Here is a 17,443-nt window from a genome sequence, read left to right as displayed (position 1 = left end):
GCACCGGGCACTGCGAGGCAGGAAGTAAGTGAAAGGTCGAGGATACAGGTGGGGGCTGTATCGCTCCTCAGCGAGGCTTTCAGGAGACAGGAGCTGAATCTGTGGTCCGGGCCCTTTTGAGGCCTGGAAACGGGGACTTTATAATGGAATAACGTGCACACTGGGAAACGTGGCAACATTACTTTACATAGGCCTGATATTCGTAGTATTCACGAGGACTGGAAAATAGCATACTAGAGGTGGACACAACTGGAATTGCGTCATTAATCGGACATGGGGAATAACATATGCATATTGGTCATGCACACATAACATATGATGGATGAGGCGTAGGGACACAGAACATGGCAAAATTTACTTTTCCACAACACCCCCAGAGCCAGCCACACACACCCCCAGAGCCAGCCACACACACCCCCAGAGCCAGCCACACACACCCCCAGAGCCAGCCACACACACCCCCAGAGCCAGCCACACACACCCCCAGAGCCAGCCACACACACCCCCAGAGCCAGCCACACACACCCCCAGAGCCAGCCACACACACCCCCAGAGCCAGCCACACACACCCCCAGAGCCAGCCACACACACACACACAGAGCCAGCCACACACACACACACCCACACACTCAGAGCCACCCACACACTCAGAGCCACCCACACACTCAGAGCCACCCACACACTCAGAGCCACCCACACACCCAGAGCCACCCACACACCCAGAGCCACCCACACACCCAGAGCCACCCACACACCCAGAGCCACCCACACACCCAGAGCCACCCACACACCCAGAGCCACCCACACACCCAGAGCCACCCACACACCCAGAGCCACCCACACACCCAGAGCCACCCACACACCCAGAGCCACCCACACACCCAGAGCCACCCACACACCCAGAGCCACCCACACACCCAGAGCCACCCACACACCCAGAGCCCCACACACACCCAGAGCCCCACACACACCCAGAGCCCCACACACACCCAGAGCCCCACACACACCCAGAGCCCCACACACACCCAGAGCCCCACACACACCCAGAGCCCCACACACACCCAGAGCCCCACACACACCCAGAGCCCCACACACACCCAGAGCCCCACACACACCCAGAGCCCCACACACACCCAGAGCCCCACACACACCCAGAGCCCCACACACACCCAGAGCCCCACACACACCCAGAGCCCCACACACACCCAGAGCCCCACACACACCCAGAGCCCCACACACACCCAGAGCCCCACACACACCCAGAGCCCCACACACACCCAGAGCCCCACACACACCCAGAGCCCCACACACACCCAGAGCCCCACACACACCCAGAGCCCCACACACACCCAGAGCCCCACACACACCCAGAGCCCCACACACACCCAGAGCCCCACACACACCCAGAGCCCCACACACACCCAGAGCCCCACACACACCCAGAGCCCCACACACACCCAGAGCCCCACACACACCCAGAGCCCCAGACACACCCAGAGCCCCACACACACCCAGAGCCCCACACACACCCAGAGCCACACACACACCCAGAGCCACACACACACACCCAGAGCCACACACACCCACACACCCAGAGCCACACACACACACACACCCACACACACACACACACACACACCCAGAGCCACACACACACACACACCCACACACACACACACACACACACCCAGAGCCACACACACACACACACCCAGAGCCACACAAACACACACACACCCAGAGCCACACACACACACACACACACACACACACCCAGAGCCACACACACACACACACACCCAGAGCCACACACACACACACACACACACACCCAGAGCCACACACACACACACACACACACACACACACACACACACACCCAGAGCCACACACACACACACACACACACACACACACACACACACCCAGAGCCACACACACACACACCCAGAGCCACACACACACACACACACACACACACCCAGAGCCACCCACAGAGCCCACCTCTGACCCCGGTGCAACCTGAGGGGTTAAACCCTAGGTTGGGAGAATGGTGTTCTGAGGGTACCCCTCGCAGGAGGAGGAACCCTAAAAGAAGAGGTAAGGGGAGGAGAGCCTTCCCTGAGACTCCTGGTCCACCTGAGGTTGTAGACCCTAGGCTGGAGAACCAGTGGCAGTCTAGCCCTGTATCGCAGACAGGAAGAGTGGAGAGTGGCTATTATGTGCCTGGGGTTACTACCCCCCACTTTGTGAGTAGGCAGGAACCAGTGGCACCTGGGTGGCCTAGGGCCTGGTCTTGGCCGAGGGCAGCTGGAGAGTACCAGTGGGGTAGCCCAGTTAGTCCCTACAGTAGTTTTAGAAGGAACCCCAGGGGTTCACCGTGGCGTAAAACAGGAGGGTGTCCCTGCAGTTGCGGGCCAGCGTCCGTGTTTTATTGCCCCAAGCAGGGAAGCCCATCACGGTGGTGATTGGTCTGCCCTGCGTTTTGGCTGGAAGGGGGTTGTGTTGGACTTGGCCCTTAGGGCAGGTTCACCCCTAAACTTTTTGCTTTTATTTGTGACCCTGTGTTAGTGATTTTTGGGTCTCTGCGCACTTTTTCCCTGTGTCCCAGAGTAAAGTGCGTGCGTGTAGTATGGCTGGCCTGTCCTCCCATAGGAATGCATGGGGAATGTGTGTGTCCCTGGTAGTTCCTGATGCGTGGGGAGTGCAGGCTCGAGTTTAGTATGTGTGAACTCGTGAGAGTGAATGCTGCGAGATGGTATGTGCGGCATGTATGTGTCTAGTAGGGAAGTGCCACTTCCAGACATTGATGTGTGTGCAGTGAGGGTGCTGAAGCGTGATTGGCTGGAGCTGGCTGGCATGCCAGGCTCCAGGAAGTCTGGATGGGTTTGCCCGGTGGGGAGTGTGAGATTAACATGAATGATGTGTGGGAGGAGTGTACCTGTGTCCTGAATGGGCTGGGTTTTTCCCCACACAATGCTGGCTCCGCCCCCCTGTGGTGTGTCTAACGACCCTAGCCTCCCCAGTGAATGAAAGGGGTGGTTGGGCCATCAAGGGTGCTCCAAGACCAGCTGCGACTGGTCTCCCCCCCCCACCCTGCACCTACAAACAAAGGATTTCAGAGTATAAGAAGGGGCTGTGTCCCCATGAAATGTGTTCTCTTTTCTGTTCCTGCCAGAGGGGGCTGCTGCTGGGGCCAGGAGGACCTCCACTTGGACTGTCTCCCTGCCTGGAGACCCAGTGTGCTGGCTCTGGGCCCAGCCTTGCCCCCCCTGCCTGCCTCCAGCTCTTGCTGGAGCCTTGTCCTGTCCTCCAGTGCTGGGGAGCACTGAGGATTCCTTGCCTAGCGCTTGAGAGCGCTTCATTTGGCTTCTAGCGCTGTGAGCGCTTTATCGTGTCCCCTGGCGCTTGGGGAGCGCCTTTCCTTCGTGGCTAGCGCTGCTAGCACTTTGAGTACCTTCGCCGGTGCCCACCCGGCATCTGTTCGCCCCGTGTGGTGATCTAGCGGCGCGGGTGTCACCCCGCTCATTTGCCGCCTTCCTTTGTCCGTTTTACATTGCTAGTTGGAGCCAGTGCCCACCCGGCATTGCCCCGTGGTTTCACCGCCACAGCCCTGGACCGAGAGAGTGCAGCCACTGACGTCACCCGGAGAGCCGCGCTGTGATTGGTTACAGCTGCCGGAGGCTCGCCGGGCGACTCGCGATGTGATTGGCTGCGAGGACCGAGGACCGGAGAAGCAGGAAGCAGCCTGCCGCGTCTCACCGAGGCTCCCGAGTGAAGGGGAGCCCCGCCCGCGGCCCCAGCAGAGCCGCCGAGGAGCCGTCCCGCCAACGAGACAGCCGGTGAGTGGGGCCCGGGAGTGCAGATTCGGGGAGGAGGGCGTCGGGGCACATTGCCGGTGCCCGCCCCTCCCCGTCAGAGTGAAGAGCCGGTTGAGGCTCTTGGGAGCAGTTGCCCTTGTTCTGAGTCCCCCGTGAGGGACTCCAACGTGCCGCAATTGTAGTTTTGCGTCCCGAGAGACTCAAGGGGGCATTCCTTGTTTAAAGAGCCCTGAGAGGCTCGAGGGCCCATTCGATTTACGAGCCTGCGAGACTCGAGGCGCCATCTTTGTTCTTGAGCCCCGAGAGGCTCCACCGTCCGGTGGGGCAGCCTTCCTTCATTTTTGAGAGCCCCGAGAGGCTCCAGGCGCCACCTCATCGTTCTGAGAGCCCAGTGAGGCTCTGAAGGTGCCATTTGCTTAGCGAGCCCAGAGAGGCTCGAGTGCCCATTCTGTGAGAGCCTGAGAGAGGCTCAGGGCGCCATTTCTTGTCTAGAGCCCAGAGAGGCTCATCGCCCACATTTATCCTAGAGCCCAGAGAGACTCCGCAGTGCCACAGTGGTGGTTCTTGAGCCCACGAGGCTCCAACGTTGCCCTAACTTTCCTGCACCAGTTGCCCAGCACTTTGTGGGCAACTGCCACGTTTAGGCCCCCTGACTTTGGGACACAGGGCGTCCTAGCCCTAGAGAGGCCAGTTGGCCTAGGGACAGTCACAGGTGGTGACTTAAGTGAGTTTGGCGCAATTGTTATTGCTACACCTCTGAATGTGTGGATACATCATGTGTTTTCCTTCTTTCCCTTTGCTAGGTGTTATGCTTAGGTGATTGCTTTTCCTTCCATAGGTCCTGAGACTAAGGTCCTAGTTACCTGCGTGATTCGCCTAGAGTGATTAGGGTTACGTAGGAGGGGTTTACCCCTTACCAGGAAGTCCTGGTTGTGTGCTACATGTGCTATTTTGATGCTAAAGTCATTATATGATTTAGGTGCTGAGTATTGTTTCTACCAAGTATTCTTTCTAAAAGTGTTACTTCTAAAAGTGCATACCCCTGACAGTGGTCCAGGTGGCCCTGTCCTGTACATTTTCCCTTGTAAATTCCGCCCGTGCCTGTTGGCACAGTGTAACAATATGTGTGTTTTATCTAATGTATATTTATTATAATACAAAGGCTATTTTCATATAACCTTGTGTGGAGTTTCCTTTGTGGTGGGCCTTGGGAGTTGTTGCTGGGGGTGCGCGCGCAAACACTTAACTTACATCGCCTCCAAGTTTAGCTTTGCTGCTCGCGCCACGTTACCTAGAGGGTGAGCAGGGGTTATCTTGTTGTGTGACTCCCTTGCCCTGACTTGGGAATGGGGATCTCTGACTGACTTTGGCGAAAGCCCTGGCCAGCCGGGGGTCCCGTTTCCAACACATCCATGACCGTTTCAACACCATGACCGACCCGACCACGCCAGACTCCACCCCTCCTCTGAACACTCAACAACGCCAACCGCCTTACCTCCTGGTCCAACGTCGACGACGAGACACGCCAGTCATGAACTCCATCCACTCAGGATCTCTGACAGATTCGTGCCCACACCACATATTCAACAAGGCAGACGCAGCCATCTCCCCCCAACTGCGGAAGGCCATCAACATCTCCTTCGAAACAGCAACATTCCCAGAAAGCTGGAAGCACGCCGAAATCAACGCTCTTCTCAAGAAGCCCAAGGCAGACCCCAAGGACCTCAAGAACTTCCGGCCCATCTCCCTGCTCCCGTTCCCGGCGAAGGTCATCGAGAAAATCGTCAACATGCAACTGACCAGCCACCTCGAAGACAACAACATCCTGGACCCGTCCCAATCCGGATTCAGACGAAACCACAGCACCGAGACTGCCCTCATCGCCGCCACAGACGTCATCAGGCACCAATTGGACAACGGCGAAACATCAGCCCTCCTCCTCCTGAACCTCTCGATCGCCTTCGACACGGTCTGCCATCGCACTCTAAAAACACGCCTTCAAGAAGCCGGTATCCAAGAGAAGGCCCTCGACTGGACCACATGCTTCCTCTCCGGCAGATCAGAGCGTCCGCCTCCCACCCTTCTGATCCGAGGCCAACTGACATCATCTGCGGCGTCCCCTAGGGCTCCTCCCTCAGCCCAACGCTGTTCAACATCTACATGGCCCCCCCTCGCACAAGTGGCCCTCCACCACAACCTCAACATCATCTCCTACGCCGACGACACTCAGCTCATTCTCTCCCTTAACAAGGACCCACGCACCGCCAAAACCAACAACCACGACGGAATGAAGGCCATCGCCGACTGGATGAGGAGCAGCCGGCTGAAACTGAACTCTGACAAGATGGAGGTCCTCATCCTCGGACCCAACTCCTCAACCTGGGACGACTCCTGGTGGCCGACCCCTCTCTGGACAGCACCGACACCCACCGACCACGCACAAAAACTAGGATTTATCCTCGACTCCTCCCTCTCCATGTCCAAACAGGTCAACGCCGTCTCCTCCTCCTGCTACAACACCCTCCGAACGCTTCGCAGGATCTACAAGTGGATCCCGACCGAAACAAGAAGAACGGTGACACAGGCCCTCGTCAGCAGCAGGCTGGACTACGGCAACGCACTCTACGCCGGAATCCCAGCCAAACACCTACGACGACTACAGTGCATCCAAAATGCCTTGGCCGACTGATCGTCAATGTCATCCGCCGCAGCCACATCACCCCCACCTGACAAACCTACACTGGCTCCCCGTCGACAAGAGGATCACCTTCAAACTCCTCACCCACGCACACAAAGCACTCCACAACACCGGACCAGCCTACCTGAACAGCAGACTCAGCTACTACACCCCCACCCGCCAGCTCCGCTCCGCCAGCCTCGCCCTCGCCGCCGTCCCCCGCATCCAACGAATAACCTCCGGCAGCAGATCCTTCTCCTACCTCTCCGCCAAGACCTGGAACACCCTACCTACCCACCTACGACCGACCGAAGACCTACTCGCCTTCAGAAGACTTCTCAAAACCTGGCTCTTCGAGCAGTAGCGAACCCCCCCCCTCAGCGCTCTTCGAGCAGTAGCGAACCCCCCCCTCAGCGCCTTGAGACCCTCACGGGTGAGTAGCGCGCTTTACAAATAACATGATTGATGTAATTCACTCAATGACATTCTGTTGCCTGTAATTTTTTGAAAGGAAATGGCAGCCAGTATTACATGTCACAAAGTCCACAAACCCTGAAGACCTTCCCCAAAATACATCGCAGGCCCACACTTGAAGGTTGAAACGCGTCGGCGTAGATGTACACGGGGCCAACAGCAACTACCACCTGGGTCATCTTGTGCACACAAGTTGTGCAGTACGAGAGATGGAATCTAGGAGCCCATCCTGGCTTTAACTCGCGCTCTGACTCCATTCTCAACAGAGTAGCATTTTGCACTACATCTAAGAGGACTGAAGTGGTAAAATACCCAAAAAACATACATCACAGGACACTAGTCTGGCATCTGCACCCGGTCTGTTGCACGTCGGCAAACCGTATTTTTTTAATTTTTTTTTAAGACCTTTATTGCATTGTTTCACATTACACAGCTTCCAGCCTACAACCCATCGGGCCGGCCGCAACTCCACTTCAAGTTATGCATTAATTCCTAGAGAACACAGCCCCCTTGCCGTCAACCCGGGGGGTACAGCGGCGTTACAAAGTGCGTGTGCATGTGGTTCACTTTTAGAAGGCAGATCAGTGAAGGTCTGATTTTTATCTTTATATCTGTAAACATACTATACGTTTCAGTCTTTTTTAGGTAACAATAGAAACAAAACAAAAGAACAAACCCCCCCCCCCTAACACGGTCATCAAGTTACAGCATGATCGAGTCCACTGCTGTCCCGGTGATACATTGACAGCTCAGCGTGTTCCAAGAGTTTAGAGCCATTGAGAAGTGAAAGTTATTCCATATCCACTGAGCTAGCCAGCGTGGTATGTGGAGGTTCGCAGATGTTCCCCCTAAAGTCATTCCAGCTGGTCCATATTTCTACCCATTTCCGAGGGCACCCTCTTGCTACATACACTGTCTCTTCCTGCAGCATACACCAGTCCATGTCGCATTGCCAGTCTGTCAGTTTTGGTGGATTAGGGCTACCCCACAGTCTAGCAATGTTCCTTTTCGCCACCATCTGTCCAAGTGTCACCCACGTTTTCCCTATTGGTGACCGGTCTGTAGGCTCCTAGATATTGAGGAGACACCTCTTGGCTTCTGGACGAATCTCCACCTCCCACACCTCCTGCATACACTGCACCACCCTTCTCCAGTACCTTTGCACCTTTGGGCAATCCCATAATATATGGAAAAAGGTACCTGTTCCACCACAACCCCTCCTGCAGAGTCCCTCACCACCCCTCCCCACCATTTGTAATCTAGTACATGAAATATATATTCTGTGTAAGATCTTCAGTTGGATTAGTCGCAGTCGGGCTGATATCGCCACCTCCCGTGGGGAGGCAAGAGCATACATCCATTCTTCTTCATCTATTTCCAACCCGTCGGCGACCCATTTCTCTTTTAGGGGAAGGAGCATGTCTGGGGGGGTTATTGATTAATTTTTTATATGTGAGAGAGATGGCGTGTACTGTCATGTGTCCATCAAGTAATCTGTCTTCGAGCGGGGAGATTTGTGGTAATTTAGTCTCTGGTGGGATATTCGCCTGTAGGGAGTGTCGCACCTGCATGTATCTAAAATATTCGGTTTGTGCCAGCTCATACGTGTCTTGTAAGTGGGCGAATGTGTGAACCCCTTTAGGGCCCCATATATCTTTGATGCAAACCATGTTTTTAACTGTAATCAAGATATAGTGTTTGTTTTGTTGCAAATAAATAGTTTCCTTGATTAAGTCGCCACATGTATTTATGAAATGTCGTCATGTAAGTTGTGTTTTGTTTTTGTTTTTGTCCCATGTCATTACGTATGCAAATGTACAGCACGCTCTTCTTAAAAAAAAAAAATGGTGTAAAAAGAAGCAAAGAAAAAAATGATAAGATTTAAGAAAAAAGATTTGTGATTCATCTATACTACTATTATAAAGAGAGAACTGGGAACCTTTGAGGCGGGTAAACTTGGGAACCACAGCGCCAATCAACACACCCAATACATCATTGGAAACGTCAGGGTAAGCAGATGGACATAGGCTATATACCATAAAAAAATATACCTTAGAAGGGCAAAGTACGTTCTTTCACAAAGTAGTCCCTTGGAAGTAGCGCCATGTCTGAGGTGGGCGTGTGCGTTTTATGCGTGCTGACGTCACAATCACGGGTCTGCCATTTTAGTAAAGTTGTAAAGTGGTCGGCGAGGAGCCAAGAGCGGACAAGAGCGTGGCCAGAAGCGGGCAGGACAGGAGCGCCGAACCAACAGCCTCCGGAGTCCGACATGCCAAGAGCGGACAGAAATGTGGGCAGAAGCGGCCAGGAGCAAGGAAACGACACCCTGCGCACGTGATGCTGGGGAGTACGCTCTGCTGCTCCCGCTGCTGGCCGCTCTGCTGCGCGTCTCCTGCAGCGGTGCTGCCCCCAGCCCCCTTCTGCCCCAGACGTCGGGCCGGGCTGCTATTCTCGGATAAAATGATACAGTACTTCTTTCATTTCATCTTTATTCGGCATCAGTAGAGCCATAAAAGATACATACATAAGAAAAACATGCAGAGGAAGAGAATCGCAAAATGAATAAATACTTCTTGCAAAACAACACAGGGAGCGATACTGTGCAATCGAATCTCTGCCGACAACATGATGCAAACCATGTGGCGGCATAAAAATGGGATAACCCGATCAATGTACCGCGACCCCTACCCACACCATGAACCTCTAAATGATCACAGACCCCCCACAGCCTCAAGCACTGTTCGAGGTACAACACTGGCCCACTTTCGGGGGTCTGGGATCCAGTGCACCCTGACATCTTGCCCTCCATCGATTTTTCTGCATCTCACAGCTGCTTTGAGAAAGGAACAAAGTCTAAAACAAACATCGGTGCTGTATAGGAGCTGAAGATAAAACAGTGCATCCCTACGCTTCCTGAGACTCTGGGGGGGGGGGGGGGAGGGCTTTAAAAACCACTCGATAAATAACTTAAAAGGTGGAATATAACATTTGCAGAAGAGCATGAAGTGCACCAGTGTTTGCACTGACTAACCATCACATGGGCAGACTGGAAATGTCCTACCCAGGGTACCACACGCATCTGGAGAGCACAGAATCGCAGAGACGTTTTAAGGCATGGGAAAGTGGGCCCTAGCCCAGGGTCTCAGCCTCTCAAGGGGCTCCCCTATTCTGCAGAGTTTCTTGCCCTGACGACTTGAATAATTCTTGAACAGATTGTTTTAAATATCGTTTTCCTTTAATTTATTTTTAATGTTGGTGATGTATGGGAGTCTATCACAGGTATTTGGGAGAGAAATATTTGTGTTTCAACATTCATAAAAAAGGTTTCCTTTAGATCAAAACTTGACCTCACATATGAGAAATGGAAGGGAGTCACAGAGATTGTTTGCAGTAATATTAGTGAGATGCTGATGTGTTACAATCTATCTATACTACTGTTATAAAGAGAGAACTGTGTCCTTTGAGCCAGGTAAACTCGAAAAGTACACCACCAATCACAACACCCAATACAGCGTTGGGAAGGGGAGGTCCAGGAGATGGACATAGGCTATACATCAACACACCATATACATTGGGGGGGGGGGGAAAGAACGTTAGGGGAAAAGTAGTCTGTATGGGCGTATGCATACAGTGATTAGACGCGCGGTGTTCCACGTCACAATTCTTGCGAGAGGCGCAATGGCGTGTGGGCGTCGCGTTACGTAAACGCGGCGTTCGGTGTCGGACAGGAGCGCTGCAAGGAGCAAGGGACCAATACCCGGCATGCGGAAGTGCCCAGCTGATGGAGTGCCCAGTGTGGGGAGGAGCCATCGCACAATGCAAATATTGTGAGTAAGTAGTATAGATGCACACTTTACATGTTTGACGGCGTGTAAGGAGTCACACTTGACCGTGTTAGCAAAACGCTCTTTCGCGCTGAACGTGTAAATAGAGCGGGCTGTGAGTGCAGACAGTGCCATTTGCTTCTCAATGTTAGCTGGGGGGGGCCTCAGACATGTAGGCCCCGGCGCGCCCCACCGCAGCTTGCACCTCTTCATATTATCTGGGGGAATGTCTCCCATTCCAGTAAAATGTGCACCCCGCCACCTTAGGATCTGGCACCCTCGGACTGTCGCATGGCACTAGCTCCCCAAACACACCCACCCGCCGCAGGATCGCCACATCAACAGTCAAGTGAGCCCTCCTTCAGACAGCGCGGTACACTCCAACTGCACTTCGCCAACACCTGCAGGGTCAGAACAACAGGGCGGGCAGGGGTGCCGAGCCACTTCAGCGGGCCTCAGTAGAGTATGGGTTCGGACAGACACTTTAGAAGTGCACAGCAGATGAAGTGCCCAGCGCGGGGAGGAGCGGCGATGCTGGTCAGTACTACCCGGACAACGTCGGGACGGGCTGCTAGTGAATAAATATAGACTCAGTCGTAGGTATATTGTTCGGACTTGTCCAGCCGGATAGAGGTCTAGTATTTACTTGTGATTAAATATAAGAAAGGTTACACAACAATTCACAAAAGTGGGGCACAAGCCTGCACCCTACTTAGCACATGTGCAACAGACATATAGTGACAAAACTGGAACAAAAGAGCTTGTAGGCAAAAAGCATGAGGTTTGAAGTACCAGTAATTGCACAATGTCATGCCACCTCAGACCATAACAAACACCTTTACATTAGTAGTACACATTAGTTTTTGAGCTTGTATAAGGTGTTATGAGAAGTCGACGGCGTTTCGATCCGTTATCTTGATACACGGAGCATCATCAGGACATAGATATTATGCCTAACAATTGTAGCCTCAGATGCCGATAGGCTGAGCCAATTAAGGTTGTGGCAGTAGGTCCTGCTGCTTAGAAGCGGTAACGTTCTGTGATGCTGCCCTAATGTTTGACGTTAGAGGCAGAACTGTCAATACGGGCGACCAAACCGTGGTTAGGATGGGTCGGCTCAGTTTCGTCCAGGGGCCAACGGCATGATGGCCGGACAGTGGAAGGTGTAGCGGCGCAATCGCGGGGTCTACAGGGAGAATATTAGGGAAGCATCACAGAACGCTACCGCTTCTAAGCAGCAGGACCTACTGTTAGGCATAAGATCTATGTCCTGAGGATGATCCGTGTATCAAGATAACGGATCGAAACGCCGTCGACTTCTCATAACACCTTATATAAGCTCAAAAACTAATGTGTACTACTAATGTAAAGGTGTTTGTTATGGGATCCACAGCCCTCACCTGAGGTCACACAGCTCTGCTGGGGAGGCGCTGGGATCCACAGCCCTCACCTGAGGTCACACAGCTCTGCTGCGGAGGCGCTGGGATCCACAGCCCTCACCTGAGTTCACACAGTGATGCTGCGGAGGCGCTGGGATCCACAGCCCTCACCGGAGGTCACACAGCTCTGCTGCGGAGGCGCTGGGATCCACAGCCCTCGCCTGAGGTCACACAGCGATGCTGCGGAGGCGCTGGGATCCACAGCCCTCACCTGAGGTCACACAGTGATGCTGGAGAGGCGCTGGGATCCACAGCCCTCACCTGAGGTCACACAGCTCTGCTGTGGAGGCGCTGGGATCCACAGCCCTCACCTGAGGTCACACAGCTCTGCTGCAGAGGCGCTGGGATCCACAGCCCTCGCCTGAGGTCACACAGCTCTGCTGTGGTGGCGCTGGGATCCACAGCTCTCAACTGAGGTCACACAGTGATGCTGGAGAGGCGCTGGGATCCACAGCCCTCACCTGAGGTCACACAGTGATGCTGCAGAGGCGCTGGGATCCACAGCCCTCACCTGACGTCACACAGCTCTGCTGTGGAGGCGCTGGGATCCACAGCCCTCACCTGAGGTCACACAGCTCTGCTGTGGAGGCGCTGGGATCCACAGCCCTCGCCTGAGGTCACACAGTGATGCTGCGGAGGCGCTGGGATCCACAGCCCTCACCTGAGGTCACACAGTGATGCTGCGGAGGCGCTGGGATCCACAGCCCTCACCTGAGGCCACACAGCTCTGCTGCGGAGGCGCTGGGATCCACAGCCCTCACCTGAGGTCACACAGTGATGCTGCGGAGGCGCTGGGATCCACAGCCCTCACCTGAGGTCACACAGCTCTGCTGTGGAGGCGCTGGGATCCACAGCCCTCACCTGAGGTCACACAGCTCTGCTGTGGAGGCGCTGGGATCCACAGCCCTCACCTGAGGTCACACAGTGGTGCTGCGGAGGTGCTGGGATCCACAGCCCTCACCTGAGGTCACACAGCTCTGCTGCGGAGGCGCTGGGATCCACAGCCCTCACCTGAGGTCACACAGCTCTGCTGCGGAGGCGCTGGGATCCACAGCCCTCACCTGAGGTCACACAGCTCTGCTGCGGAGGCGCTGGGATCCACAGCCCTCGCCTGAGGTCACACAGTGATGCTGCGGAGGCGCTGGGATCCACAGCCCTCGCCTGAGGTCACACAGCGATGCTGCGGAGGCGCTGGGATCCACAGCCCTCACCTGAGGTCACACAGCTCTGCTGCGGAGGCGCTGGGATCCACAGCCCTCACCTGAGGTCACACAGCTCTGCTGTGGAGGCGCTGGGATCCACAGCCCTCACCTGAGGTCACACAGCTCTGCTGCGGAGGCGCTGGGATCCACAGCCCTCACCTGAGGTCACACAGCTCTGCTGCGGAGGCGCTGGGATCCACAGCCCTCGCCTGAGGTCACACAGCTCTGCTGCGGAGGCGCTGGGATCCACAGCCCTCACTCACAGCGATGCTCAGCAGAGGCTGATACCAGGGCTGTCTCCTCCCACCCCTGCTGCTGAGTCTGGGTGACTGGGCAGAGCGGCCCCTCCCTCCCTCTGGTCTGTGACTCCACCCTCGCCTGTATAAAGCCTCCGCTGCCTCTAGGCGGGTCTGTGCAGCAGCTCCGGAGCCTGAACCCTGTGCGCACCTGAAGCCGCCGCTGCAGATCGACCCGACATCGGAATGACTGAGGGCACCACGACTCCAGGTGGGCACGACTCTCTTCCCTGCGCCTCCCTGGCATGGCCCCCCTGGCACTGGCACTCATGCGTCCTCCGTGCCTCACGGGCACTCTGTGCACTCCCTGAGCCTCCCCTGTACCTCACTGGCACTCCTGTCTGTGCTTCTTTCGCACACTCATGTGCCCCCCTGTGCCTCACTGGCACTCCTGTCTGTGCTTCTTTGGCGCACACCTATGCCCCCTGTGCCTCACTGGCACTCCTGTCTGTGCTTCTTTGGCACACTCCTATGCCCCCTGTGCCTCACTGGCACTCCTGTCTGTGCTTCTTTGGCACACTCCTATGCCCCCTGTGCCTCACTGGCACTCCTGTCTGTGCTTCTTTCGCACACTCCTGTGCCCCCCTGTGCCTCACTGACACTCCTGTCTGTGCTTCTTTGGCACACTCCTGTGACCCCTGTGCCTCACTGGCACTCCTGTCTGTGCTTCTTTGGCACACTCCTGTGCCCCCCCCGTGCCTCACTGGCACTCCTGTCTGTGCTTCTTTGGCACACTCCTGTGCCCCCCGTGCCTCACTGGCACTCCTGTCTGTGCTTCTTTGGCACACTCCTATGCCCCCTGTGCCTCACTGGCACTCCTGTGCCCCCCCATGTGCCTCACTGGCACTCCTGTCTGTGCTTCTTTGGCACACTCCTGTGCCCCCCGTGCCTCACTGGCACTCCTGTCTGTGCTTCTTTGGCACACTCCTATGCCCCCTGTGCCTCACTGGCACTCCTGTGCCCCCCCATGTGCCTCACGGGCACTCCTGTCTGTGCTTCTTTGGCACACTCCTGTGCCTCACTGGCGGTCTCCTGTGCCCCCCCTGTGCCTCACTGGCACTCTCTTGCGCCCCGTGTTCTTCGCTGGCGCTTTCCTGTGCCCTCCATGTCCTGTCTTTGCGCCCTCACCCCTCTCTGCCACTTTAACTCCAGTGCCCCTTTCCCTAGCGCTCTCTGTGCCCCTGTGTCCTCTGTGCACATCTTCTCTTCATCACAGCGGTCTATGCTTCCCTGTGCACATGAGCCCCCCGCCCCCCCAGCGCCCTGGGAACCAACCTGTCTATGCTCCCATGAGCCCCCCTGCACCCTGCCCCCCCACGGCTGTGCCCCCCACTGCCCCCGTGTGTGCCTAGAGGCCCCTCTGGTGCCCCCCTTCACCTCGTGAGGTGGGCCGAGCCCCCCTCCTGTGGCCGCCCCTGCCCCCCACCCTGACCCCAGCGCATAGAAAAGGCTGAGACCCATCTAGCGCCGGAGTTGCACAACGTGAAACCAGGAAGCGCTGCTCCCTGCGCAACCGTGTGATCCTGGCGCAACCGTGTGACCCTGGGCAGATGCTGCATTTCCTCATCCATCCTTCCTTCCTCGTTGCTTCACGCGGTCCTTGTGAAACCTGTGAGCCCAGGAGTCGTGCCAGCCCAGCTCTGCCCCCTCTGCTGCCCCTAGGAGGGCGGGCAGTGGCCCTCGAGCTGCCCCTGGGCCCAGGAGTCGTGCCAGCCCAGCTCTGCCCCCTCTGCTGCCTCTAGAGGGCGGGCAGTGGCCCTCGAGCTGCCCGTGGGCCCAGGAGTCGTGCCAGCCCAGCTCTGCCTCCTCTGCTGCCTCTAGTGGGCGGGCAGTGGCCCTCGAGCTGTCCCTGGGCCCAGGAGTCGTGCCAGCCCAGCTCTGCCCCCTCTGCTGCCTCGGAGGGTGGGCAGTGGCCCTCGAGCTGTCCCTGGGCTCAGGAGTCGTGCCAGCCCAGCTCTGCCCCCTCTGCTGCCTCTGAGGGCGGGCAGTGGCCCTGGAGCTGTCCCTGGGTCCAGAAGTCGTGCCAGCCCAGCTCTGCCCCCTCTGCTGCCCCTAGGAGGGCGGGCAGTGGCCCTCGAGCTGTCCTCTTCAGACTTTACAATGCCCCCCTGCTTCCAATAACGACTCATTGGGGGTCCGGAAGCATTTAATGACTCAGTGGGGGTCCCCTGCTTCCAGTAATGACTCGGTGGGGGAGGGTGCCCCCTGCTTCCAATAATGACTCAGTGGGGGGTCCCCTGCTTCCAGTAATAACTCAGTGGGGTCCCCTGCTTCCAAAAATGACTCAGTGGGGGTCCCCCTGCTTCCAGTAATGACTCAGTGGGGGGTCCCCTGCTTCCAGTAATGACTCGGTGGGGTCCCCTGCTTCCAATAATGACTCGGTGGAGTCCCCTGCTTCCAATAATGACTCGGTGGAGTCCCCTGCTTCCAATAATGACTCTGTGGAGTCCCCTGCTTCCAATAATGACTCGGTGGAGTCCCCTGCTTCCAATAATGACTCGGTGGAGTCCCCTGCTTCCAGTAATGACTCAGTGGGGTTTCCTGCTTCCAGTAATGATTCAGTGGGGCCCCCTGCTTCCAATAACGACTCATTGGGGGTCCGGAAGCATTTAATGACTCAGTGGGGGTCCCCTGCTTCCAGTAATGACTCGGTGGGGGAGGGTGCCCCCTGCTTCCAATAATGACTCAGTGGGGGGTCCCCTGCTTCCAAAAATGACTCAGTGGGGGTCCCCCTGCTTCCAGTAATGACTCAGTGGGGGTCCCCCTGCTTCCAGTAATGACTCAGTGGGGTCCCCTGCTTCCAATAATGACTCTGTGCAGTCCCCTGCTTCCAATAATGACTCTGTGCAGTCCCCTGCTTCCAATAATGACTCGGTGGAGTCCCCTGCTTCCAATAATGACTCGGTGGAGTCCCCTGCTTCCAGTAATGACTCGGTGGGGTCCCCTGCTTCCAATAACGACTCGGTGGGGTCCCCTGCTTCCAATAACGACTCAGTGGGGTCCCCTGCTTCCAATAACGACTCAGTGGGGTCCCCTGCTTCCAATAACGACTCAGTGGGGTCCCCTGCTTCCAGTAATGACTCAGTGGGGTCCCCTGCTTCCAGTAATGACTCAGTGGGTCCCCCTGCTTCCAATAATGACTCAGTGGGTCCCCCTGCTTCCAATAATGACTCAGTGGGGGTCCCCTGCTTCCAATAATGACTCAGTGGGGTCCCCTGCTTCCAGTAATGACTCAGTGGTGTCCTCTGCTTCCAGGAATGACTCAGTGGGGTCCGCTGCTTCCAATAATGACTCGGTGGGGTCCCCGCAATCATTTAATGACTCAGTGGGGGTCCCCCTGCTTCCAAAAATGACTCAGTGGGGGTCCCCTGCTTCCAATAATGACTCAGTGGGGGTCCCCTGCTTCCAATAATGACTCAGTGGGGTCCCCTGCTTCCAATAATGACTCGGTGCAGTCCCCTGCTTCCAATAATGACTCGGTGGAGTCCCCTGCTTCCAATAATGACTCGGTGGAGTCCCCTGCTTCCAGTAATGACTCGGTGGAGTCCCCTGCTTCCAGTAATGACTCGGTGGAGTCCCCTGCTTCCAGTAATGACTCGGTGGGGTCCCCTGCTTCCAATAACGACTCAGTGGGGTCCCCTGCTTCCAATAACGACTCAGTGGGGTCCCCTGCTTCCAATAACGACTCAGTGGGGTCCCCTGCTTCCAAT

General features: G+C 56.2%; 1 protein-coding gene across 4 annotated transcripts in view; it reads left to right on the top strand.

The window, feature by feature from the left end:
* G6PD (glucose-6-phosphate dehydrogenase) overlaps positions 1–17,443 on the top strand; it is a 125,413-nt gene that overhangs the window by 12,269 nt on the left and 95,701 nt on the right. For 2 of the 4 annotated variants that reach the window (XR_013602033.1, XM_078664502.1), the window contains exon 1: positions 13,807–13,944. The exons of the other annotated variants lie outside the window; for them this stretch is intronic. Coding sequence is in view for 1 of the 2 variants with exons in the window: in XM_078664502.1 (XP_078520628.1) it covers positions 13,920–13,944 (25 nt within the window). In the remaining variant the exon portion in view is untranslated. Of the gene's footprint in view, positions 1–13,806; positions 13,945–17,443 lie in introns of those variants that run through there. 4 annotated transcript variants of the gene reach the window in all.

Source organism: Lissotriton helveticus, chromosome 10 (genome assembly GCF_964261635.1).
Source record: "Lissotriton helveticus chromosome 10, aLisHel1.1, whole genome shotgun sequence".
NCBI classification, from domain to species: Eukaryota; Metazoa; Chordata; class Amphibia; order Caudata; family Salamandridae; genus Lissotriton; species Lissotriton helveticus.
This window is presented reverse-complemented; position numbering and strand designations above follow the sequence as displayed.